The following is a 27,284-nucleotide window of genomic DNA, read 5'->3' as shown; positions in this document are numbered from 1 at the left end:
GACTGAGATGCCTTCGTTTTGCTGTTTGTCCATTGTTCAAAGCACATCACGGGGCTTGCAGGACTCAAGATTATTATTATTATTTTTTATAATACTGAATTTTTTTTTTTTAAAGCTGCAGACACTATGAAGACCATTATTCTTTGGTTGTTTTTGCTCTGATTGAAAGTTTGTCAAGTCTAGCAGTCACAGAGAATCACGGGGATAAAAAGTGTGTCTTGTTTAGGAATTTTAAACTCAATATATATAATTTTTCATCATCATTTACACCACTTAAGTGTTTCAAGAAAATCTGTTCTCGATATAATTAGTCCACCTTAATTGAACCCCTTTCCTCATCCCCCTCTTTGACAGAATGCTGTGTATTTACCTCAGCTTTTTTCAAATCAGCTTCATTAGCGTCTTATTCAGAGCTGAGTGGCTACAATCAGAGAGTGTTTTCATTGTTTTTATAGAAAGGTGCTTCATTAGAGTGGATTAGCTTCCTTCACGGTTGTGCTGTTTCTCAGGGGCACAAACAGACGAGTTGAGATTATTTCATCGGAAAAGTTGTTTTAAAACCTAGCAACCACCCGAAACTGATAAGCTGCAGGGGACATCGCTTTCAACTTTTGAATTGAATGCAGGAACTAGAAGAGTACTTTGAAGAAGTCTTTCTCCAATAGAGCGATTGGCACTCTCAGAAGAGAAGATGATTGTTTTCTTTTTGTGTGTGTGAGTCACATGCCCTCAACAACTTCACTTATGTAAACAGAGCCAAACTTAAAGTGAAACATATTACCTGCTCAACTTTCTTGCTCATTACTATCAGCTGAGGCAACAATCACTACATGTCTGACATTTCCAAAGAATTTCTACAAATTTCGATTGACAAAGATGACAGACGTGTTTAGAGATGTCTATGAGTTAATGACATTACAGATGTCCCCTTTGGTGCCTCTCCTTGTCCATTCCTTTTGACCGGTCCGCTACAATACAGCAAGTCAGCATCTCATTATATTAGAGATGCACTGATCCAGCTTGTTTGCTACCAATACTGGGTTTTGAGTATCTGCCGAAAAGCAATATTTACCGATACCACTTTCTTAAAAGTGGCTTTCTCTGAGTGAAAAATTTGCTTGACTCTTTTCTCCATTTTAAGATCAATAAAGTCATATTTATTGTCATGATATTACGGATCAATTATCAATTTTATCTATTATAAACTCTTGGATAAACATTTAACAAGGATCACTGGACTTCTCTACACTAAATATCCTTGGGTATGAGAGACTTTAGGTTACATTAATAGGGGAGACCGGGGTCGGTTGTAACAGCACCATTTCAACTACTTAAAGACCAGATATGTTTCACATGATCCTATCAGTCTGTAGCCCCTCTCTTTCTGATCGTACACAGCAAATTTTAATTCTGAAAGTCTTTGCTAGTAGATTTTATCTGCAAAAAAACTATTTTTAGGTCAAAAATTAGCTGTGTGTTTTAGGCTTTTAAATCAGCTACTGAGGTCACCAGACTTATACAATATTAAAAACAACGTGTGATACATTTTCCTGTTTCTATTTTCATGCTAGCATGCTGATACAGTTAATCAAACAAAATAAACAGGGGCGGGGATGGTTGTAACACACCAGATTAAATTAAGAACAATGTTGATTTTTAACCATTTTAAAACACATGCTTAATGCTTCATTGTAATCATTTATAGCATGTCCAGAGTGCAGAAAAGAATGAAAAAAAGAAAATAATGTTGTTTTTTAGTGTCTTGGTAAGTTAAAGTTCTTGTTGTAATATTTTTAATGGTAAATTGTATCAACTTATATACAGCTTTTTCCACAAAAGCACTTTACATCAAAGAACCACTCACCCATTAACTCTCTTATTCATTCACCCATGTACACAGCCCTTTTAAATGTTCAATTTGCCCTTTGTTCACCTCGAGACACAAAATACACACAGACACATAATGCTATGAATTTCTTGGTGCATTCCTACATCAGACTTAACATCTATTTTGGGTCTTAGTGTCTCAGATTTTTAACAAACTCCTCCTCATTCTCATTCCTACTAAAGCCATCAGGTCGGTGTCAGTGTGATGCTTACTGCACTGTGAAAATACTGGCTGGTCAGACTAGTGTTACATATAATACAACTCGATGAGACAAGCAAAATTGGCCATTTTTTACACTGCAACTGTGCACTCATATACCTTCGAAAAATAGTCTTAAATCATCTTTTTTTTTTTTCTCATCTCAGATCCAGTCCATCCACTTCATTCTTGCTTTCTTCTTCAAAGCATCTCTCTCCAGGAGTGCGCTGGGACGGAAAGATGTGGCGCTGCTGGGCTTGAGATGAGATGAAAAAGAGCCCAAAAGAAAGGTACAAAGTTGGACAAAACCCCGGGAAAAAGAGTGGATAATGAGCAGAGGCGGCGCAGGACATCTCTCACCTCATATTTCATCCTCGCTGTGAGATTTAAACCCTGGGCATGGACTGACAGGAGCCGTATCACTCATGTTTTCCTCTGCTGCTCCACAACTGTATACCTCACCCTAAATTACTGCGATAAATCTTCACTAAGTCCACAGTCTCCCTGCCAAATCTGAGTTGACAAGCGATTATTTGTGCAACCACAGCATATTAATCTGCACTGCATAATAAAATCAGTGCATGTCTAATAGCGCTTTGTGTGGTCCGGTGTTTAACTAAAGCGGTGTTGGGGCGCACGTCAGCTGCTGCAGGTGAGAAATTAGCCCGACTTGAGCTAGCTTTAATATCTGGGAAGCTTAATTTTGTCTTAAGGCTCCTACTTTGTTCTTCTGACTCATTTTCGAAGAGGAAGTTGGTGCCTCAATCCTCGGGCTGACCAGTTACCATCTCAAACTACAAAATTTGACTTCAAAGAGTAAAGATGTAGCTTCATAGATCATCCGTTGCATTCGGCTGTTTTGACCTTGGGCAAGACCCCTCCTTGCATGTTGAATTGATGCAGATTTCTGGCCACATTTCCATCAGTCAGCGCCACAACAGCACTGGCTACAGACGTTGCTTACCTCCACAGAGTGATGAGAGGGAATGAATATCGACCAGGGTTTTGAAGCTCGTAAAGCACAATATAAATCTATGCTGCGTCGCCTAAGCGTCTAGTGTTATGGTAAACCAATGGCCATTTTTAATATGTGAAACACTGCAGCCTTTCTCTTTACATTTCACATTGTTTATGATGCTATTGCCTTGCAACAAACGAGAAGATAAATATTCCAAATCAAACTGTTTTCTTCTGATGGCGAGAAAAGACAAAAGCCACACATTTGCCTCACACAGTCATTAATAACCGAGAGCTGCGTTTATGATGATGAGCCCGGACCCTCGTCGACCTTTTGACCTCTGCTGTGCCGCTGTGCTCCCGCGAGTCTTCATTAGACTTCACCACAGCAGCGCATTTATGAACTAATGCTTTTGTAATATGCTGCATAGACTTTGAATGCTGTGTGCTTTGTCTGCCACACTCTAACTGTTTGCTATGTACAGTCATGCAACAATAGGAAACTATGGCGTAACATCATTAACATGAGTGTGACTTATCAGAAGTGTTTTAACATAATTCAAACCATACAGCAGCGTTTATTTGCCTTTTTGTGCAAGCTGCATTTGTAGTTTTTTTGGAACACTGGATACTTTTGTATATCTTTACTGTTTTTTGTGAGGTTGTGTATTTTTGTTACTGCAGAGAGTCCGTACAAACCATGAAGGACGCAGATTTTTTTGTAAAGTAAACAAACAGTTAGCTCATGAGCTAAAGACATGTGAGACCTACAAATTGGTTCTTCAGAAACACTGAAGAGGCACCAAGAGCCCCCTACACCTGCAGCACAGTCGAGGCATCTCAAGAAGCACTACAGGAAACAACAAAGGGACAAACAAGGAGGTGTCCGGGCAAGACTCACAGCTAAGCCACTCAAATCTTCTATCCCTACAATTGTTCTGGCTAATGGACATTCACTGGAGAATGAGATGGATTATATTTGTGCGCTACACTCTTCTCAGAAGATGGTGAAAGACTGTTTCAGGAATGAAGAGAAAGGAGGAGGTGAAGGAGCTGGCCTGTGTGGGACAACTCTGAAAAAGGGACAAACCCAGGAGGCGGTGCACTATTTCATTTCAGACAAGCACTGAAGGTAGTACTTGACATACGGGCCATTGCTATGCCCGAGCCCATCAGACCTCGGAAACTAAGCAGGGAAAATACTGTATAATCTGAGTGTAAATAAGCGCAAAATGTGGCAAGTGTTGACATTGTACAAGCCTATTATTTATTTATTTTTTGGTCCAAATGCTTTACTTTCTTTTTGCTGTATCAATGCAACTCCTATTGCTCGTTTATGACGGCACTTAACAATCTGTTAGAGTATGTTGAACACACACTGAACATATTGACAAAAAGGATGCTATTAATTCATTTTCCATTAAATGTTGCTGTCATCGGTAATGTTATTTTTAATCAAACCAACTGCTTCTCGTTAAACAAATGCAACGATATCCAAAACAGGATGCTAACTGTCTCACCATTAGAGGGACATTAGCGCATCGAGGGATTCGTCAATCATCGCCTTCGCTCGATACAATCAACAGCTACGGAGCCATTTTCCATCTGTCAGTGCCTTTACTTCCTTTAGCCATCTGCCATTGTCAAAGAGCTGCCGCCGCTATTAGTGTCAAGAAACGCTGTCACTTTCAAAGGCAGCCAAAAGAAAATGCCAAAAGTCCTCCATCCAATCCTCTTACCTGAAGCTCTCCTGGATTTGAAATGTTAGCCAGGAAGGATTGAGCAGTTTTTGGGCATGAGAGTAGCTCTGCTTTGTATCCTGCTGCAAGCGACACCTGGAAGAAGACCGGTGGGGAAAAAAGATTAAGATGGAATGGTGCAAAATGCCAATGGACTCATAAGGGACAATCATGTTGCGCTTAAAGTGGACATATCACGTATAACAGTGGCTCATAAACGTTCTTTTGAGTGCCTCAGCGCGGATATCTTTTTGGAAACTCAAATGAATGTCTGTATTTTGGAAAAGGCAGGCGGACTGTTGATTTCAATGTTCTGGAGCGCCCTGTGAGAATGAGAAACAGAGATTGTTCAAAAATGCATAAATCAAACTACTGATTTATCATAATAGGCTGCACAGGCTGTAATAATAGTTTTGTGGCCTGCGCCGACAATATATCCGTGACATCTGAGTGTCTGAATGCTGCTTATCGATGTGAAATTACTCTCGTCGCTGGATTGCCAAGTCCATTCACTCACGCGCGTATACCATTGCGTGCGCTTTATTGACAGCATGCGGTGTTGTTTCACATTTTCACGCCTTTGTGTTGCCTGGGAGACCACTGCAGTGATTTTATTGCGACTAATTTGTGCGACGTTGATCATTTTGCATGGCAATGAGGAGAAAAGAATGAGGCGCCACACGATGGGGGAGCAGCTCCAGCACAATCAGAGCAGAGCGCAGCTGACTGGTTAGTATGGAGATTGGGAGAGGGCTTCACTTTGTGTGTTGGCTTCGAACCATGTAAAATATTAATAAGACCCGGGCCTGCACTTGGCTTTCCCCAATCACACTGCAAGGCGTACTGTTTGAATTGGGGCGTAAGCGTGTGGATGTCTTACAGTGCTCCTCGTCTTTTTACAGGCATATTAACGTAAGTTAAACTAAACACACCTTGGGTGGCAAAGTTTCGAATTGGCCCAATCGCAAACAAAAGATTATAGGGTTCGACACACTAGTCCTTTGGATGGATATCTGAAATGATTACATCCAAATTTCGTTCGAATGTTTTCATAACCTGTTGGAAATTCCTGCATTTGGATGTACAATTCTAAATGCCATATTAAAGATGAACTAAGTAACTTGTTAAACATAATAAATCATTTTCGTAGTCCCACTGGGGGGTAATACAAGTGTTAATGGGATGATTGGGGGGGGGGGTCTTTCATCTCCCCCGGTGTCTCTGGGCAGAAAACCACAATTGCAACTTTCCCTACCCTGGGTCGGAGGCTCCAATACACACTAATGGAATGACGAAGAAGAAGCTAACAGGCTAATGGGCAAAGCTAACTGTGCACCACTTTTTCAGTATTTAATGCCAAGATGGAGTGAAAAAAATGATCTCCATTGTGTAATTGGATGTACAATATCCCTCTCTCCCTTTGTCCCTTTGTCAGCGTAGTATTTACTCTCACTGACAATGAGTAAAAAAAACGCAACATGCAACAACACCTGCAGTTGCGCTTATGGCCTCTAGGGGCATGAGTTACTTCTGTTTTAATGTGTGTGACGTTTATTGCAATAGCATTATAACAATCAAAAATCCAGGTTGAGATCTCAACTTTATACTTCTCAATAAAGTTATGTATTCTTCAAAGTTCAACGGACAACCCAGAAACAAAACAAAATACACAGGTCATGAGAAACCACCATTTCACTACAAATGAATAGGCCCAAGACTGCCCTGAGTTTGTCACTGCGCCAGGATTGTACAGCGAATCAAACGGAACGGAATATATGAACCAAGATTCACTTATAAGTACTTTACAGGCCACTGCCACTTCAAGGTCAGTGTGTTCGCCGTTTGATGACTAACACTAGCATAGAGTCACCCCAAAAGACCCGTGACTGAAGTGTAAATGAGCTAATCAATGTGTAATTGGGAAAAAGATTATCTTAAAAGAGCAAGTGATGCTATCTGCTCTGAGTCAGTCTGAACTCAGCACTAAACCTTATGATGCAACGTCCCGCAACCCACACGAGCATCTAAAATATGCAGAATTCTCCATTATAAACTGTGTCTCTTGTAAATTTAATATATTTCTGAATAATTTGACTGTGGGATTGGGTTGAGTTTTGGAGGTCCGCGCCGAGGCAGTGAGTCACTCCTGATGCAGCAGAATGGGTAGTCCCCTGGGTGCCCACTGGGATGCTCCGATCAGCAGTATGGGGAGTTCTATCAAGCACTGCAAGCACAAACTGGAATTTAGACTTGGACAGCAACGAGATTACAACAGATCTGTTTACTAGAAGGGGGGAACTGGGGACATGGAGATAAAAATCTGTCCACATCAAACGAAGCATTTGAAAACTACATAGATGGTTACAATATACAAGGTTAACAAGACTCTCAAAGCTACATCCACACCTTAATGTGCACCGCTGCCTTTGGACTGGGTAATGTAAACACGTCTTTGGATCCGCTCATGGGGCCTTTCAGAGAACCTCCGTAAACTAGCCAAATACACTCAACAAAAATGTAAACGGAACACTTTTAGTTTTGCTCTCGTTTTTCATGGGGTGAACTCATAGACATAAAACTTTTTTCTAAAAAAATAATAGTCCTATTTCTCCCAAATTGTAAGTCACCATTGTGGTTGCGAGTCATGTGAAGGCGATCTTGACCTATCAATAAACACGTTTGCTTCAGCGTGGCGTGGCTGTGCCCATTGCGTCCTACTATGAGCAGCCGAATGGCAGCCTCCAGTCCCCGAATGTGATGCCACAATTGGAAACTTCTCCTTTGACACAGAATTCCTCCCTCACAGGTGTGGCATGTGAAGATGTTGATTAGACTGCATGAATATTGTACAGGTGTGACTTAAGCTGGGGGTGCACTGCATGATTTTGGCTGTCTGCGACAAATGATCACTCATTGTGGAAAAAAATCGCAGGTCTTAGGTCGTACAGTGAGTAGTAGTATATGGTGTGACCACCATTTGCCTTACACAGTGCAGCACATACAGTAGAGATGCAACATGATGACCCTTCCAATGAAGCAAAACTGAAGACTTCAGAGTGTCCTTTTATTGTAGACAGCCTAAGGGACCTGTGCAATATTCATGCGGGTCTAATCAGTATCTTGATTTGCCATGCTTGTGAGGGGGCATGGATTCTTGGGAGAAGTGCTCACTAACACAGATTTAGACAGATTTGTGAACAATATGTGGGAGAAATGGGTCCATCGTGTTTTATAGAAAAGGTTTTATGTCTGTAAGTTTACCTCATGAAAAATGAGAGCAAAAACATGTTTTGTTGAATGGTCCACATAATCTCAAAAAATGACCACTACATTCTCCACTGAAATCAAAATAGGAACACGTACAATAGGACTAAATCCACCTGTCAATTTCAACAATAGATCAGAACTTAATTAAATGCTTTGTGAAAATCCACAGGAAAAAGGTGGCTTCCCCTCTTCAGGTCGGTGGGGAGTCCTTACCTCAAGTGGAGGAGTTCAAGTATCTCGGGGTCTTGTTCACGAGTGAGGGACGGATGGAGCGTGAGATCGATAGACGGATCGGTGCGGCGTCAGCAGTGATGCGGTCGCTGTATCGGTCTGTCGTGGTGAAGAGGGAGCTGAGTCGGGGGCAAAGCTCTCGATTTACCGATCGATCTACGTTCCCACCCTCACCTATGGTCATGAGATTTGGGTAATGACCGAAAGGACAAGATCGCGAATACGAGTGGCCGAAATGAGTTTCCTTCGCAGGGTGGCTGGGCGCACCCTCCGAGATCGGGTGAGGAGCTCAGTTACCCGGGAGGAGCTCGGAGTAGAGTCGCTGCTCCTTCACGTCGAAAGGAGCCAGCTGAGGTGGCTCGGGCATCTGTTCCGGATGCCTCCTGGTCGCCTCCCGCGGGAGGTTTTCCAGGCATGTCTTAGTGGGACAAGGCCTCGTGGAAGACCCAGGACACGGTGGTGGGACTATGTCTCCGAGCTGGCCTGGTGTCGCCTCGGTGTCCCCCCAGAACAGCTGGAGGAGGTGTGTGTGGACCGGGAAGTTTGGGCATCTCTGCTGAGACTGCTGCCCCCGCGACGGAAGCGGAAGAAAATGGATGGCTGGATGGAAAATCCACAGTGTTTTAATGATAACATGAATACTTGTGATACCGTATTTTTGAGACTCATAGCTTATATTTCTGTGGCCTTGGAGAGTATGTATGCGATCGAAACCTATACAAAGAGAGTTGCCTTTAGCGGCAGAAGTCCACAGACAGAAGACAAATGAGCCCGGCTGATTGCTGTTCTGAAGCGTGCCATTGTGAGCTGAAGACTAGGCCAGAGGAGATCCATAATATACTCACAGGCGGAGTGGTGTGTGCGATGCCACTATTGCTGTGTAGACTCTGTATTTGTCTCTCTGTCAGGCTCGCTGTTATTGTCACGGAGCATGCCATCATTTCTGAGATGATTTCAAAAGACAGATTTCTACAACCCCCCCGTTGCTATGGAGATGCAAAATAGAGTCATGTTATTGGAAATTTTCTAAATCGGCTTATTCAAATCAGTCAGGGAGTTTTACATTGTGAGGCGATAGGAGCTGACTTTTGTTTGATCAGTTCTAATGTTTATCAAAGAATGAATGTGCCCTTATTACAAGGAGAAGGCAATGCAAGTGAAATGTCTGAGATGTTCTGAAAAAAGGAATAGGGCCTATAAAAAACATAACATTTTTACCTCATTGAAAAATATACACTGTGTATAGCTGAAACAAAAGAATCCACTGAACAATGCTTGAGTACCTTAAAAAATCCCTGTGTTCCTGGTTGGGAAACACTGGATTTGAACTGCTGACCTTTAAAGATCTGTGGATGAACGCTCTTTAACACCGAGCCATTGTCTTGGATGGGGTTTGAAACCACTACCTAGTGGTTTGTGGACAAGAGCTTAAACAACTTTATGCAAGGGAAATAATTATACATTTTTTTCGAAATTCTCTCGTGGGACGCAGAAGGTCACGGTTACTCAGTATTGCTCGAAGATTATACTCAGTTGGGTAGGTGACCTCAAGAGACACCAGAACATGTCAGACACAATAAACATGATCTTAACTGGACATGACATGAATATAAAAAAGAAGTTTGACACTTCCAAACTACCAAAGTCTTTTGAGCTAAATACACAATTTAAATCTCACTATAGTAATATTTAATCCTTCACTAACATGTCCATCATTTAATTCGACAAGATGCTAAATAACACCTTGATCAAAATTCAACATATGTTGCCATGGAAATCTATTCCCGAATGTGAACTGCATTGGGTCAAAATTGGACTGTGCCATCGTTGAACAGCTATGGATTTGACAGTGTAGAAAAATTCCTACTGCAGAAACAGGCAAAGACCGTAAAAAATAAGATTAGAGAGAGAACTTGTGCAAACATGGAGGGCATCCCAGGAAAGCACACATCCCTCTGTCAGAACCGAGCTATATATACACCACAGACTGGGGGCTATACGGCACAACAATAGGAAACAGGAACAGGAAGGTTACATGGAGAGAGGGAAGATGAACTGAAGAGTAGAATGGACAAGTGCTTCTTGATTATTTTGAATGGTTTACTTTCCACATACCTATAAAGCTCTGTTACTTTTCTACAATATAGTTTGCAAGCACTCTTTTTTGTTCTATAAAAGGCACTGCAATCACAGCTGTGCTCAAGCTGCATGGGCATAGGCACAAGTTTGTGGTATTTCAACCTAAAAAGACTCACAGCGACAAAGTGGCTTAGAGAGTTTTATTGGACATGAATCATATTTGGTGCTCAGACCCTGGTGGAAAACCGTATGGGTATGAAATACATGGGCGTGATGACTGAATGTAGGAGAGTCTTTTTTCCCCCCGGAGTCTGGACACTGGTGGTGGTAGAGGATGAGTTGAGGCAAGGACGAGCCTTGATGAGCCGAGTAGATAGGCCAGGTGGAGGGGGGGCGGAGGAGGGTCGCAGCACGCTGAGAAAAGAGTAATAAGGGAATCCTGGGTAATGAGTAAGTGATGATTGCATGATGATGATGAGGTGAAGTCGGAGATAAGTACGCTTAACTCTTTGCACACAAAGCCGCGTGTAATCCTCACTCAGACAATCAGAAGAGATCACAATACAACACAGATCCCACTACTGTGGCATTTGACCAATCAGCAGAGACCAGTTGCGCTCTCAACTTCGTGTTTTCTCTGAAGTCTGGAAAAAAAAAAACAAGTCTGGCGAAATTCATGGTACATTTCTTTACATAACTTGAGAAATAGCCATGGTAAGTAGATGAAACTCACTCATGTTATTGGTGAATAATATATGTGTTGGTTTTGGAGGACATAGTGAAATAATTGAAATTACAGCATGAAAAAGGCAGGCACCGTACAGTATTTGATCATACGCTTCACTTAAACCTAAAGTTAATTTGTTACGGCCTGTTGCACCTATTATTCATAATCACAGTATTTTTTCGACAAAAGAAACAATAAACCCTACGACTGTGTTGCCAGAGGTTCTTTTTAGTCAATTTTGAGGCAAACAATATTGGAAGTGACTGACCCCCTCCCACTGCACGTAAAACACAGTCACATGACAAAAACTGTGATCATTCAAACATCAATATCACAAAATACAATGTTTCCTGAATACCAGCACCCCCCGAGATCTGCAAGTACTTTTGTATGTTTTATATATAATCCTTTTGTATTTTTTTACCACTTAAAGGACAATGAACTAAATCTGGTAACACCGTTTGTCAGTATTATTATTATTTTTTTCATAGTATTTCAGTGAGTGCCCAATAAAGGGTTAAGCTTAATTTCAAGCTCACTTTTTCAATCGCTGTAAACCGTGTCTCCTTATACAGACAACAAATACTCGACAAGACACTTTTGGGAAGTTCTTGTGGTATTGGTTAGTAGCCCTATTGGGTATCGATAGATGATCAAACTCCAAGTATTGGTTTAACTAAAAAGGCTGGATTGGTGCATCTCTAATACAGTATTTAAGAGTAAACGTGCCTTGAGTTTATGCATTGGAATAGATATTTTTATTTGGCTTGTTATGATTGGTTGAGAATCACTGGTCTAGATGATGTGAGAAAAACAACAGAGTTAATTGTCCATGTTTTGCCAAATTACATGCGGTACACTGATTGGTAATTGTATGGTGCGTCCGTCACCATCAAAACTCAACTTAATCTTACTGAATGGAACAAGCATGATTTAAAAAGACAAAATGACATTGATATCACAAATAGAGCACGATTGAGGTAAACAATGTCATTTTACTCGGGGATAATTATGAGTTTAAAGGCAGACGTGCCGACAACATGACCCCGGTGGTGACACAGGAATGACTGGAATGGACTTGAGCTGTTGTTTTCTGTCCGCGTGGAATTTCCTGTCATGTTTTAAAGGGATATTTTTGGACTAGGCAAGTCACTTCAAAGTTTTGTGTAGTATTCGACTTCTGTTGTTAAATAAGTTTTGTGTATATGACAAAGTGAAGTGTAGTTAGGAGGTCAAACAGTGCTCCTCCATAAACATAAAGAATAAGTGAAGATTCAGAGCAGAACATGATGGTGAAATGCTGGAGAGGTGAGGTAAGGATATACAGTACCTGGCTGCTCTCTGCCTTCGTACGCCCTTCTGTGGTTTCGTAATGCTCTCACTTCAGGAGCAGAAAGTTTTCAACCTCCCACATGTACAGAAACTGTAAATATAAACACCAGTACATTTAAGGTTACATTGGCAAGTGTACACTAGAAAAGTTTAACTTATAAATTATTATCTCACTAAACAGACGAAAATGCAGGTGAGAAAGTTAAAAAACCTTGGCTAACTTGGATTAAAAAGCCAACACATTTCGGCTCACAGGCTTTCCTCAGCAATGAATAAATGGAAGCTTTTTTTATTATTTTACGGTTAAGACAAGAAAATCTTACCAAGCACAAAAACAACAACAAAGTCAGCAACGCATTGGTGAGATTCGACTTGTTGGCTGTCACGAACCTTATTAAGCAGCAGCAGTGCACCTCCAGGGATGTGACATTTGCCTGTTGGACGTCCCTTTGCCAAATCCTCCGCTGCCTGAATCTGCCCCCTTACAGATGGCCTCCCCATACGACACCAGCCCCGGGTCCAGGGCCGCGCCTGCTCGCAACGAAACTCTCTGTTGGAAAATTAGTTATTCATGAAAATCCGTGTCACCAAAGCAGCTCTTCTTTATTCATGCCGCAGCTGTAAACACGGGGTGACAGGACCCGACGGGCCGCCCGAACAGAGCAGGTGAGGATCAGGGAGTAAATCAGAGAACAGACCCAGCAGTGCTTCACACTATAACACGGCCAAAGGTCCTGCTGGGATCTGGCAGGACATAGAGAACTCCATTTCACACCGGCCGCAACGTATAGTGGCAGAGTGAAAAGACCAAGAACACGTTTGGCGAAGGTGTCTAGACTGTAGAATTCAGATAATCTTCATAGAAATATCAGAGTGACATTTACCAGAGTGTGGGCTGGCGTTTTCAGCGCGGATGAACGTCGGATTGAAGCAAAAGGAGAATATAACACGATGGTTAAAAAGCACACACAAAAACTGCATGATTTGGCGACGTTAGGGAAAAAGGTTTGATAACTCTTGATCTGTAAACCAACGATGGTATTGTTGTGTCCTTGAGCAACGCACTTCACTCAGAGATTGGTACTTGCATGGCTATATTGCCCATGCCAGGTTTTTCACTTTGCACAGACGTTTTCTTTCTTTCTTCCAAAAAGTAAAATCCAGATACTATTCATACACTTTGCTACAATCCAGCTAACTGACTTTGCCTTTCTGTCAAACAGATAAATGAGCAATGAAATCTAAACTCGAATCTCATTTCAGCAAAAGATAAAACATGGCAGGTTGGTTCTGTTTTGATTCTGCTGATTCATTATTTATACACAAAACACTGCTTTCTTTGAACTGTGTTTTGGCGTTGCTTTTGCCAGTAAACCTAACTCCGCTGAGCCTTAGCATGCCCGCTTCAGATCTGTGCGAATCTCTGCAGTGCTGCATCGTATTTATTTCAGCATCCTTGTAGATAGAGAATGCTGTCTGCTGATCAATAATAGATCAGCACAAAAAAAAGGCAAGTGTGCTCGGTGTGCGTGTTTTCCGGTGGAGACTTCAGTGTAAGGAGGTGGGACACTATGGTCCAAAGAGCAGAATACTTCACACCAGTGATTCCAAACAAGGGGGCATCGACTTTGATCAGCAAAGCAATATGAATTATTTTAAAGGGGGGGGTATTGTTCAAAATCAACTTTTTCAAGCTTTGTGTTATTATGTCATTCCCTCATTAAAAACATGCCTGAAGTGTTGCCTTGGCACATTCACGTATTTGTGAGTAATCTGTAAAAACTCTGATGGCGGCCATTTTAGGAATAGGTTTGCCTGAGTCCTCCTAGGAACGCCCCCACCTCCTGGAGACGCCTCTGAGCTTTTGTCACCAGCCGAGTAACCAACCACTGCTCCTCAGCAGAACCCCCTCCCCACTGATGCCACAGACAGCGTGTGGAGGGGGCGTGTCGGCAGTGTTGTTTTCGTCAACGAAGACGATAACGCTATCTTTTCGTTGACGCCCCTTTTTTTAATGACGATAACGTAACGTTGACGAGCTAAAATGAGCTCTTTGGGGACTAGAACATGACGAGACGTTTACGAGTTTACGTCAATGAGACGAGACAAGACAAAAATGGGAGAAGGTTTTTCGTCAGATCGTTCACAAACAGAATTTGTGCGCGGAGTGAGAGAACACACGGTAAACGTGACCCGGAGCGGCGCCGTGCTGCTCATGATGCAGCGGCGGCGCCTCTTTGAAATGACTAAAATGTGACTAAACCTAAATGCATTTTCGTCCAAAGGACTAAGACTAAGACTAAAACTAAAAGGGCTGCCAAAAACAACACTGCGTGTCGGAAAGGGTCAGAGGTTCTTAAAGAGACAGAGGCCTATTTCAAGACATTCACTACAGCCATTTTGAGAGAGCAATTTTATACAAGGCAGTTATTCTAATTTACTGCATTTACAGACCAACAGAAGGTTTGGTCATCATTGTAGTGTGATATAGACTGGTGCTATGTGACTGAAAAAAGCATAATGCCCCCCCCCTTTAATTCAATCAATCACCTCACAATCAATTTCAGTTTTGATTATAAGGTATGCAGCCTCTTAACTTTTTTAGGAACAGCTTGTTTGGAGTTTGTGGTACTGGGTTTGTTGTGGAGTGTCTGTCTAGGACTCCAGACTCACATTTTGGATTGGTTGTGCTTAAACCTTACATCTAGATGCACCGGGACAGTGTGGATGCATGCTATCTATCCTCCAGCAATGCTGAACTCCTGATGATTAACTCCTTTTGGCATCTACAGAGGACATTGGTGGCCATCAACGCAAGTACATTTTATGGGAAGAAGAAAAGTAAATGCTTAAAACTTTTGATGGAGCAAATTTTAGATTGAAATGTTGTTTGCATATTTTATATAACTATCAACACATTAATGTATGTCTTATTTTATCTGTATTTTACCATAGCATCCATCCATCCATCCATCCATCCATCCATCCATCCATCCATCCATCCATCCATCCATCCATCCATCCATCCATCTTCAGCCCCTTATGGCTCCTCCTGCAGGTGGTGGGTCCACGGAAGGACAGCCTCACGATTAAACAGGGGGCTTCTGAACCGCTCTTTGTCCACTACAAATGTCCTCTGTAGTGGACATTGGTAGTTATTTTGTCCATTTTGATGGAAGAAAAAAGTACAAAGATAGGAGAAAACAACTACACGCTCCCACGTCAAAAGTGGAAACCTCAGTCAAATGAAGCTCTGAGATGTTTCCAAGGGGATGAATTACTTTTTGAAGTGTCATTCCAACACAGCAAAACCAAAGTGAGGATGGACCGTTTTTTTTTTAGATGTTAAACTCATTCTAATGTTGACCTTGGCATTTTTCTTTGGGACTAACTTTGCCTTTAAGGTTCAATTAGTTACCTTACAAAGATTGGGGGATTTAAAAACAGTGAATGGACACATTTTTTCCCCCTGGTAGTCAGGAGGATATAGAAGTGCCCCAGCATCTAAGAAAAACAAGCTTTGATGCTAAGTTTTTTCTGTTCATGTGTCTCAGTACGTATAGAGCTCTGCATCTATTGCATCAGCCAAATTATTTAAAGCCATATATATTGATTTTAATAGCTAAAGAACATAAATCTGGTCAATAAGTAAGGTGTATTAGGATTGTATTATAGTTTTGTAAGGTGTATTAGGATTGTATTGTAGTTTTGTCCTAGATTGTTTGTCTTTAGGATTGTTCTGTAGGATAATTGAACATTTAGTTCTTCTGAAAAAGAATAAAAACCAAGGTGGGGAACCACTGCTTCAAACCCCTGGATCAGAGAAGTCAATTATTCATCTCGAGCGGCTGAGGACGAGGGGGAGGTTGTCCAAGGATGAGTCATGCAAAGACATATGAATTTTGCTCCTTTAAAAATCCCTTGGCTTCTTTTGTTGACCTCTTTCTGTCACTCAGCGGCGATGAAGTCATGCCCCTCAAACGCCTGTGTCTGCCCCGAAGATGTGAGGGCTTGACTTCGAATCATCCATAAGATATGAGCGTTATCCTCGTCTGACCTGCTTTACCTTGGACAAAAATGTGACCGAATGGTGAGCTGATGGGAAGAACAATACACGGCAAATCTCCATCTTTATTTCAACCTGGATAGACTCAAACAGACAAAAGCAGCGATTAGGAAGATTTATTGACATGTATGTTAGTTTTGGCGATCAGACCCCGGCGTAGACATCGACGTATGAAAGTCAGTATGGATGAACAGCTTGGAGTTAGGGATGTCTTCCCCCGGAGCCTGGACACTGGTGGTGGTATAGGAGACCCGTGAAGGATGCAGCAGGGAGAAGCCATTGGGCGGAAGAGGTGGAGAGGGGGCGGAGGTGGGTCGCAGCTCAGCTGGGAAGCAAATGAACCATGATTGCTGGGCCTTAAAATTGGCTGCTATGGAGGTGCAGCTCTTAGATGGCTGAGATGGAGGTGTGGCCCTCTGGCTGAAGGTAGGTGATGCTGAAATTAGTCTACCAGGTTGAATTAACGCCGAGGCTTCATTTACTTGGCCATTAGCTCATCATGCCTTTCCTTATTGAGTCTTTTCACCGAGGATGACTTCTGTGTTGGCTTTAGTTTTTGTGTGCAGTTATGACGAACTTCATCACAGTGTTACTTGACCATTTTGGACAGATATAAGGCTGCACTTTTCACACATTTAATAGCATTACAATTGTGTTAATCTTGTGAACTGTCCTACCCAACTACATTATTTTCCGGCCTAATGAACAAATTAGGGTAATGATAATGTGTCTATTCCTAGCCCAATGAGAAACAATGTGGTCGAAGCTTAAGCGTCGAGACACTTTCAATCCCAGATCACATGTGCATCACCAGTTTATTAAAAACATACATTTTGGACAGCTCCTGCAAACAATCATAATCTCCATGTTTTGAGCCAGGTAAACTCCCATACCGCACACAGCTCATGATTTTATGGTAATAGGATTCCACTGACATTTACCTTTACCTTTTAGCATGCCAGTTCCTGTAAACGATTCTGCTTTGCCGTGTTTGAGCTTATTTTTCAACAGAGTTACGGTACTTACACCAATAACACCAACTTGTTACACAGGTCATTATTGTGTTCTGAAATGTTGGCACATGCTTTCATAAATGATTCACTCCGTTTCTTGAACCTTTCTGGCTTTTTATTACGTTTTAATATGCAGCGGTGTAATCTCATCTGAAAGATTAATGGCACATGGGGGATAATTTAGGTCTTATGCTTTCAGTGTCAGAATATTTAGCCTGAACTCACCTTAATGACCCCTTAAAAAGTCTGCGTTTTAAGAGAAAAGTTCCGGAAAATGTGTTTTTAGCAGTTGATTCTGATTCTGCGCCATTGCAACACAGGAAAAAGCCTCGCAAACGTCTCCCAAACGGTTTACGCCCAAGCAAAAATCTATATACTTTTTTATCATTGCGCTCACAAAAGCCAATAGCCACCGTGGAACTTGCTGAATCATTTTGCCGTCTTTATTGACAAACAGTGCATTGTAAATGTAAGATCGAGAAAGATCACAGCTACAAACTCACCCACGCACATTGTACAAACATTTCCACTGTACAGGAACACACGCCACAGTGACACGCTCGCAACAGATGAGCCCGTATTCACAATATATTACAGTTTATATACAGTAGTAGTAAACAGGCCGGGCTGCTGATTCTTCTTTTGAGGAAAAAAAAACAACGTACTTTTAGAAATACGGCAAGCATTAGTGGAGTAGTGGACATTGGAAATATGGCAAGCATTCGTGGACAATAAATAAATAAATACAAAAAAAAAAGTGCATGTCCGTAGTCAAACACTGTATGTAGTAATAATACATATCAGTTCTTGTAACGTAAGCAGTTCGCATATGGGGGAAAGAGCGAGACGGCGTTAAAGTTTCACAGATCAGCGATAAAAGCTCGTCTTGCACCCTCAAAGAGCATGGTATTGTGCTTTTTCTTTCCCCCCCGCCCCCCTCCTCCCCTCCCCACCTTCTCAAAAATGCATCAGTTAGCCATGCGTCTTCAAATGATGCCAGTTCAAAGTGTGGGTGAAGAAAGTGCATTGGTGAAGAGGGGCGGCGGCGGCGGCGGCGGCGGTGATTGCTTTGTCTTGGAGCTGTCTCGTTGTAAAGCAGAAGACGGAGAGGAGAGGAAGAAGAGCGACTTTGAGAGAAAGAGGAGAAGAGGAGAAGAGGAGAGAGGTTGTGGGCAAAGACGCGAGAAGACAAAGGGGGGGAAAAAAATAAATAAATACAGTAATCTCCACAGCCCGAAGCTTATATGTATTCAAAGTAGAGTCGCACCACTTGGTTTTTCCTCTTTGTTTCTCGATGCTCTTTTCCCTGCTCCGTTCGTCGCTGTCTGGTGTCGAAGTGCACCTTCTATCGCATCTGCTGTAAGAGCGGAGCAACAGGAGCGGCGGGAATGAGGTTTGGCAATTAAAAGATAAATCCACTCTCTTTTGTGCTTAATTTATGGAAAATATTTCCAGCGATTATACCGGTCTCTCTCTCTCTCTTTGTGAAACCAGCTCTTCAACTTGTGCCCGAGCAGAACACCTTCAAATGCTTCCAAAAGTATTATCAATAAAGCGGTAGGATGGTGGCTCTGTAAGTACATATATCCGGAAAAAAAAAAACAAAGAAAAAAGATGGATGGATGGATTTGACAGAATAAAATCCATAGCGCAATAACAAAGGCCCTAAATCACTTGTGCTCTTGTAAAGCTTTATGGGGGCGCTGCAACTGACAGGTTATTTATGATAAGCCCTAATTCTCTCTTAGAGCAAGTTCCTTCCATTTCACTCTTCACTAATTTTACAATCAGTTAATTTTTTACATGGGAGCCGCGCGTTTCCTGCCGCTGCCGAAAATGACGAACCGCTGTGTGCGCAATGTCAGAATGCGACGCATGGTTAATCTTTGCTCATACTGGGGGGGGATTTGCTTTTTTTTAAATGGGGACAAAAGGGTCTCATGAAAATGTGACTTTGAATGAAAAAAAAAGGTTTCGACGGAGGACAAACTTGGTCTTATTCGCGTGAAACAAAAACTGGCACGCGGGTTCGCCACACGGAGTGGATTTACCTTTATTTACCATCTCGGAGAAACAAGCCCAAAAAAAAAAACGTTCTCTCAACCAACCGTTTAAAAGCACTTCATTTTCATTACCCTGTACAACATCCCGCTTGATGCGTTTGCTATATAAACTAAATGTTCCTGAGAAATCCTCCTCTTTTTGTGCTTGAACCAATAATGACCATATACAAAAATGTACAAGATATGAATTTAACCTCCATTGACTTTTTCTTTTTTTTCTTTTTTTTTATACAAACACTGACACAGTAAGGTGAAATGCTGACACAGGCTCACATTTAACCTTATTGAATTTATAAAATAGATAAATGAACACAATATAGCCTCAATGTTACATAATGTATTGAGTTGCCTGGTCGCGCTGATAGCTTTCATTTCTTTTTTTTTTTTTTTTTTTTAAGCTTCATTCAATATGAGCTTCTGGACCCACTTGTCTCACTCGATATTAAGCCCTCAAAGACAGAGCTGCCACTGTTTCCAGAGGCATCTATTTACAGCGAATTATGCCTGTGCAGCGCTGACTGAGGCTCCCAGTTGATCTCAATACGTCCTGATAAAATGTTCAATAAGCCCATTGTTGCCCGGGCAACTGATGCAATTGTGGTTTGGATGGGAGGGGGGGGCTCGGTCAAGAGTGAAATGTTTAGAGGTTTGTAGGGGGAAAAAAAAAACAAAAGAAAACACTTGCGGTCCTTCTCAATGTCAACGCCGTTAGCTGTGAGATATTGAGGGATGTGGGGAAAAAAATGCTGAATACGGCGTTTCGTCTCAGCGGGATGTGTTACAATGACTGGACTCAGATGAAACATTAGCATCGTCTCCGTCAGAGCGGTTTGTGCTAATCCCAAACATTTCAGTTCTTCACTTCAACAACAAAAAAGAAGTACGTTGTGGTAAAGGTGACTATGTTGTTGTAAATTGTCTGTACAAACACATGTGCCTTGGTAAACCTGAAGTGCATCTTACATGATGTCAATAAATTAGAGTTTCATCAGTTGTAAAACTATTCGTTACATGTTGATTTAAAAGCGAAATAAACACGTACATTCAGAATCAGTGTAATATGAAAACGAAAAAAAAAAAATACAAATATGTCTCACAAAATGTACATCAGCATCATCACAATCCTCACAGTTCATATAGCATTGCCACGCAGCTAGACAAGTGTATTCCTTTGTGCCAGAGATCCTCGGAAAAAATAAAATAAACTGTCATGCGCCATTGCACACTCAAAAGACAATGATTTTTGAGGCAACCCCAGGGGGAAGAACATCATAATGACATGGTAAAACAATAATATAATCCTCTTCTGTTAGCAAATTTGCCAAAGTCATATTTTCAAGTGGCGCACTGCATCACACAAAATATACTTGTTAGCCTCATTAAAAGCAAAAAATAAAGACGTATTTTGCTTCGTTTTGTGCAATTTTGAGTAATCCTGTTTACTTTGGTCACCTTTTCCTCTGCTTTTCAACACATATTTCCTGGATTGTGGTGCCCTCCGCAATTTTTAAAGTTGATCACGGCACCATAGACATGTTAGCATGTAGTTAGCCACCAATGGTGGCTTGGACATTGTTTTAAGCAAAGGTAATGTCTTTTTGCTGCCAGAAGAGGGCACTCCAAACAAATTGAGAAAAAGCACTGCCTACAAGTTTGCTTTCCATGTGAAATATCAGATACTGTATCAATGTTGAGGTTCCCAAAAAGTATAGAAGCGGCATTTCTGCATGATTGTGCCAATAGTTAGGCTATAGATAATACAACTTCAAAGCCACATGAAGATGACCGGGATTTTTGGGGGCGACAATGAGAGCTCACCCATAGATTCTGCACTGTTTTTTGTTATTGCTCTAATTTCTATGGCACGGCTTTCTTCTCCGTAAAACACTGCAGCTTGTGACACAAATAGAGGATTCTGGAGGGCACGCGTCTCGGTCTTTGGAGCATGTTGAAATGACTGGAAGCAGATGACACACATAGAGAGACACCTCGGCCAATCGGAGCGCAGGCCTAATCCGTGTGATGTGACAGAGGTTGGGGGCTCCAGTTGTCTCACAGCTGGTAATCTGCCCAGCGCATGATAAAAGACACGTCCCCGTAGTGCTGCCGCGGCTGGGAGGCCTTTCCCATACAATCCACTGCCCCCGTATGATGACATTGACTCAAACGGCATATTCCAATTGCAATACATGGCATCACCGAGTAGTTCCTCTTTGATACGCGCTCTAATAGGACCTCGGGCGTTTTCACTGATATTTACGCACATAAAAGGTTTGGCGATGGGTGGGGCTTTTGAGGTAACACGTTGCCACATCTATCAAGCAAAAAAAACATTACGACCACATGAGTACAACGTTATTTGTTGTTATTCACTGATTCTGACCATCTGATGATAATCCATCTTCACTCTCAATAACCTGTAGCGGATTGTGCAGCCTGACTTTCTGTCTTTTGCCAAACCAGCAGTAATTTCTTCAGCAATTTCACCATCACAACATGGCTACGGCTCAGACTTTGGACTTCGGCTCAGATGCTTCTAACACATTCAGTTTGATCAAAAATGATTACTTGTTGTATGAGCCCAAGGGGTAAGTTTGCTTGGTGGAGGGACGATTTTCTTCATTGTCAAAAGACTAAGCGCCGGACCGTCCTATTGTAGGCTGAAGTAAAGCAGCACTTTCTGCAAATGCCAATGCCTAGATGGTGTTCTGCTAAGACATTATAAAATATTTTTCACATTTCTAGAGTACTTTAAAGAGACTAGATGCAAGTTGGTCATTTTATGCTCACTGCTGCCACCTCAGGTCTTAGGTGTAACTGCACCTTCTATATTAAGCTCTTGCATGACGGCACTTAGGTCTGGGCTCATTCGACACATTAGGACAGGGGTGTTGAAGTTGTTTGGGTCGTGGGCCGAAATTCAGCCCATGTATTGTAAAGGACCGTGGCTTCATAAATAACAGCTTATACTTAATTGTGCTTTTTCAGCGTGTGTCACATGCTTCTCAAAACGCTACATAAAGTCATTGTTCATTCAGTACACATTCTATGGCAGTAAGTTACTATTGAAGCCACAGCCGCCTGGGGCAGACTGACCATTTACCACGTGGCTATAATATGCTGTTTATATCTGGATCTCAGTGCCCTCTGCTGGACATGTGTGGAATTCTTTCCTTTTTTTTTAAATTTAAGCTGCCCCCTAATGGCTGGAGTGAGCAAAACTGGTCATTTCTTGAAAAATCCATAACTCTGCACAGAAATGGGACTTTGTGCTCCTCAAAGCTCACATTAAATCATCTTGTGGCCACATGTGCCCCGCGGGCCTTGACCTTGACCTAGTGGGGGGAGGAAAATACATAATTTTACATTTTTTAAACTCTGTATGGTCCCCTAAATTTAACAAAGCAGTTGTCATAAGTGGTCATAATGTTGAAGCTGATCAGTGGTAGCTGTTCACACTTTTAGCTAGCCAGAGAAACTGATAGGAACAAACTGCTATTTCAGTTGTACGTCATTTTTTGTGAAAAGGCATTGGCACTAACCACTCTGAAACCTTACACCACTTATCTGAACTTCCTAATTGTATGTTATATGAATCCAAATGCCCACAAAAAGTCAATCCCTTGATGTTGATTGGACTCGCCCCATCATTTCGTTTGCAAACAGTAATAATCTGCCTCGTCACTCGGAAAGCGCGACTGTCACAACATGCTCGCAACAGCAACGTGTCCGGCGGCAAAAAGAGGCAGGTATAATTAAGCAAAAAGCTCTGTGTCAGTCTGGAGCCGTCATAGAAACAAGATTGGCTTCATCTGTGGCCCAACATAACACGCTTGATTTACGATTTTGGAGTTTATATTGGCAAGCCAGAGTGAGTTCGAACACCTTTTCAGGTCTTGGGAGATTTCGTGGCCACAGCAGTGCCTTCACAACAGGTGCGTGGCAGCAGCTGGTAATGACTCAATACCCACAGCTTCTCCCAGTTTCCAAGGATGCGGCGTCTGATTTAGGAAATGGCCTTTTTTCTTGTTATTTTGCGTCGATATATTTTCAAATCTTGCGTTTTCCTCTCATCTGTGAGCGGATGTGCTCAGAACAAATCTGAGGTGATTGTAAAACCCAGCCTGAGTGTTTTGAAGTGTACAATGACAATTCAAAGTGAGTACGCCACTCGAGAGATCTGTTGTATAGTGGAATCACTCCTATTTACATGTTTGAATTGAGTTAGTGCCTTTGGCTAATTGTTTGCTTGATTATATGAGTTAGAAATACTGCATTTCTGGCATATTCAGCTCCTGTCGTTGTCTAAAGCCCGCCTCATTTGCTTGCTTGGGCAAAATTCATATTTTTTTTATCCTACATTTCAATACTGACAAAAAAGATACCCTGATTGGCTACATGGCAAATTCAATTACAGAAAAGTTGGAACACTATTCAAGATGTAAATAAAAGCACAATGTTTTAAAACACTCACTGTCCCTATTCAGGGGGTGGAGATGGAGGCTATCTTGTACCACCTAAATATGTATCTGTTTCCAACATCGAAACAGTAGAAGTTATTTGTGAACATACTATTGATTTTGTGTAGAGAATCCCGGCTGCTTTTTGTGCGGTGCTTGAAAGTTATTAATCTTCAGAAATCCGATTGTAGCAACTCTGGAGACAGAGCTATTTAATTTTGTACAGTGATATGTGTCAGAACATTGTGTGCAAAAGAAAAAAGATCAACTTAAAGTGATAGTCTGTAAGATTGCTCTATCAGGAGAGCGGGAGAGAGGGGAATTTAAAAAAGTCAACAATCAAGTCATCACCCCCCTCCCATTGTGATTGGATCTGGAAGCCACTGGGGATTCTGATTGCTTTAGAAAAATATTACTTATGTTACGTCAAAATGCAGGCCCTTGCGGTCAATTATACACAATCTACTCGATTTGTAAAACATTTAAGCTTACAGACTCACTTTTTATGTATTCATGTTTTCTGTTGCTTTGTCTCAACTTTTCTGCTACATCAGTAAAAATATAACTCGGTGTGACTTGAGAACAGAATGGTAATGGAATATGTTGAGAGTTGATACTGGTGAAGGATGTAACACTTGCTTTTGTGGGTAACTACCCAGATGAGAAATACTGTGGACAAAGTGCCATTTGTAAGAGTACCGCCTCGAATTGAAAACTGAACACTGAATTCCATGAGAAAAAATAACATACATATTAAAGCTCTTCTCATAACATCTCATTGTTCGTCCCGGTGATGAGATGAAGAGAATCATAGGCAGGTCACTCCAGCGACAAATACTTGAGAAGGAAACATCCCATATCATAATAATATGTACATGCTCTTCAATGTGAAGAAAGTGCCAGCTAAGTGTTGGTTCTCTTTCCAAGTTCAACAGTAGCAGTTTTCACCAACACAATAAAGTAGTCTTGACTAAGTGTGCTCCTGATTAGACCTGCTCGGGTCTTTGTATCAGGTTTTATGTCCTTTATACAGTGATTAAAAAAAAAAAGTCAGGCCTGTAAACTGCGCTGTGGAGTTCACGGATGAGAAAGTCTTTCTGATGTAACAAGATGATGTGCGTTTCTTGTGTTATCAAACAAAACACATTTCTTTTAGTTTTTTTTTAGCAGCAGGCTTGTTTTCAAAGTTATTCTGAAACTACATCGCCGACCAAGAATGGCCGCCGTGATTGTATTGGACACTTGAAATCGTTGCAGATTTGGAGCGAGTGAACGTAAAAGAGATTCAGACGGACTCGGTGGGAGACTGGTCATCCATAGTGGGCCTCATGGACTGCACGCTGGTCAGAATTTTCTTCTGGTGTCCAGCAAGAGACACGCCAATCCTTTGCAGATCCCTAAGGGCAAAAACAACAACAACAAATAGGGTTTTAATTTGATGGTCATTAAAACAGCTTGATAACAAATGCACCTTTTTGATAAATCCTAAAAATATACTTGTGAGTGGTTTTACCTGCGTTACTTGAATTACTAAATCACGTTTGTCACAACATCAAAGGCATTATTACAGAAATCTATATCTGAACCAACTACATGCCATAATAAAGAACACATCGTAAACAACACAAAAACATTTTATCTTCAGTATAATTGTCCTTTGTATCATGGCCGAGAATAAATCAGTATAAATCATACTGTCAACTTGAATGGTCTGAAGGCTTAATATGAAATTACACTCTACCAAATGCACGGGATAAAACACACAGTATATTTCAGATGCAAGTTGTGTGAAAATGCATCCTTGTCTTTACCATTTTGCATACATTACTGTGCATTTTAAGCCTGCACAGCTATTATGCAGGAAAGTTTCCTTATATAAAGTGAGCTGTGACTCCATGTGACTCCTTCTGCCTGAGCTCAAGTTAAAGCTCCTATAATTAATCCCATTGGGCCAACATATACTCTTTATCTGACCTATGGAAATGAGTAAGGAAGAGTGGGCTGACCACAAGGCGACGGGATTAGTAATGGCTCTCAGGTGGACCAACTAAGGCCAAATGTGGGAGAGTGGACTTGAATGTATTGAGCAGAACATAAAAAGCCAATGCAAAAGTTCACACAGTATATTTTAATTAAAACAGAACTGAGTAGCTCATGCCCCTAGAGGCCATAAGCGCCACTGCAGGTGTCGTAGCGTGTTGCGTTTTTTTTACTTATTAATTGTCCGTGAGAGTAAATACTATGTTGACAGAAAATACAAAGGGACAGAGGGATATTGTGTGTAAGTGACGCTAGCCCAGTTAGCTTTGCCCATTCTTCTTCGTGATTCTATTAGCGTGTATTGCTCCTCCAACCTGGTGCAGGCAAAGTTGCAAGGGTGGTTTTCTGGCCAGAGACATTAGAGAACCATCCAAACTGAAATTGAGTAATCAAACTATATGTTCAATCATGGCCAGCTGATTCTACTTTCTGTACAAAACAAGAGTGTTTATGGACCTGGCTCAAGGCAAACCATTTATCCCACATGTTCTCTTGCCGGTTCAGCAGAAGTCTATGTGTGTCTCTGCATCTGTGTGGCTTTTATTATGTTCCTTTTCATAGTTTTACACGGCTCGGCCATCATGTTTGTTTTGATTTGGACAGACCATGCGTTTCTCTGATTGGTTGATTCGCCTCTCATTAGAGAACTGGCGAGGAAAACCCCAGGTCCCAGAAGAAGGTTACGCAAAAAGCCACAGTCCTCGTCTAAATTATCCTAAAGAGCCGGAAAAAGCTGGAAGTTACTGTGAGGAGTCACTAGCACAGACACCCGCGCACAAATGGAGCAGCAGTCAGATAGCAGCTGTCCACCGCTCTGCCAAACTAACAAGATGCCAAGTTGGCAGGTAATCCGAGCGACACCGGCAGGAGGAGGCAGACACAGTAAAGCGACGGAGACTTACTCTGCCGTGATCTGAGTAACGAGCGGCAGGGAGGTGAAGCCTGAGCCCAGGAAGGAGTCTCGATACTGGGTCATCTTCAGGGCGGCCAGCCAGTCCTCCACAGAGCTCACCCGGCTCAGGTCTGGAGCCATGCGGTCCAGTAAGGGATGGATACAAGGACTGGAGAAAAGGGCACATTGGTGGAAGTGAAATAATCAGAACCTATTGAATGGTAAATATATGTGTACACATGAAGTAACAAGAAAGAAACACATATTGAAATCAACTTTCACTGTAGTTCAAAATGATTTATCTGAAATTAAAAAAAAAAGGCTGATTAAAA

The 27,284-nt window shown here is 41.7% G+C and overlaps 1 protein-coding gene across 1 annotated transcript in view; it reads right to left on the bottom strand.

Moving 5' to 3' along the window:
• Positions 1 to 24,751: 24,751 nt before the first annotated feature.
• The window catches only part of LOC306977308 (ephrin type-B receptor 1-like), a 99,013-nt gene continuing 96,480 nt past the window's right edge, over positions 24,752 to 27,284 (bottom strand). Inside the window, exons 19-20 of the mRNA XM_079575572.1 lie at positions 26,963 to 27,121; positions 24,752 to 25,417 (exon numbers count right to left, since the gene is read on the bottom strand). Coding sequence (XP_079431698.1) covers positions 25,306 to 25,417; positions 26,963 to 27,121 — 271 coding nt within the window. The 3' untranslated portion in view covers positions 24,752 to 25,305. The remainder of the gene's footprint in view (positions 25,418 to 26,962; positions 27,122 to 27,284) is intronic.

Source organism: Gobius niger (assembly GCF_951799975.1).
Source record: "Gobius niger genome assembly, chromosome: 17".
Lineage (NCBI taxonomy): Eukaryota > Metazoa > Chordata > Actinopteri > Gobiiformes > Gobiidae > Gobius > Gobius niger.
Note: the sequence above shows the minus strand (reverse complement) of the source record. Positions and strands in the feature narration are given on the sequence as shown.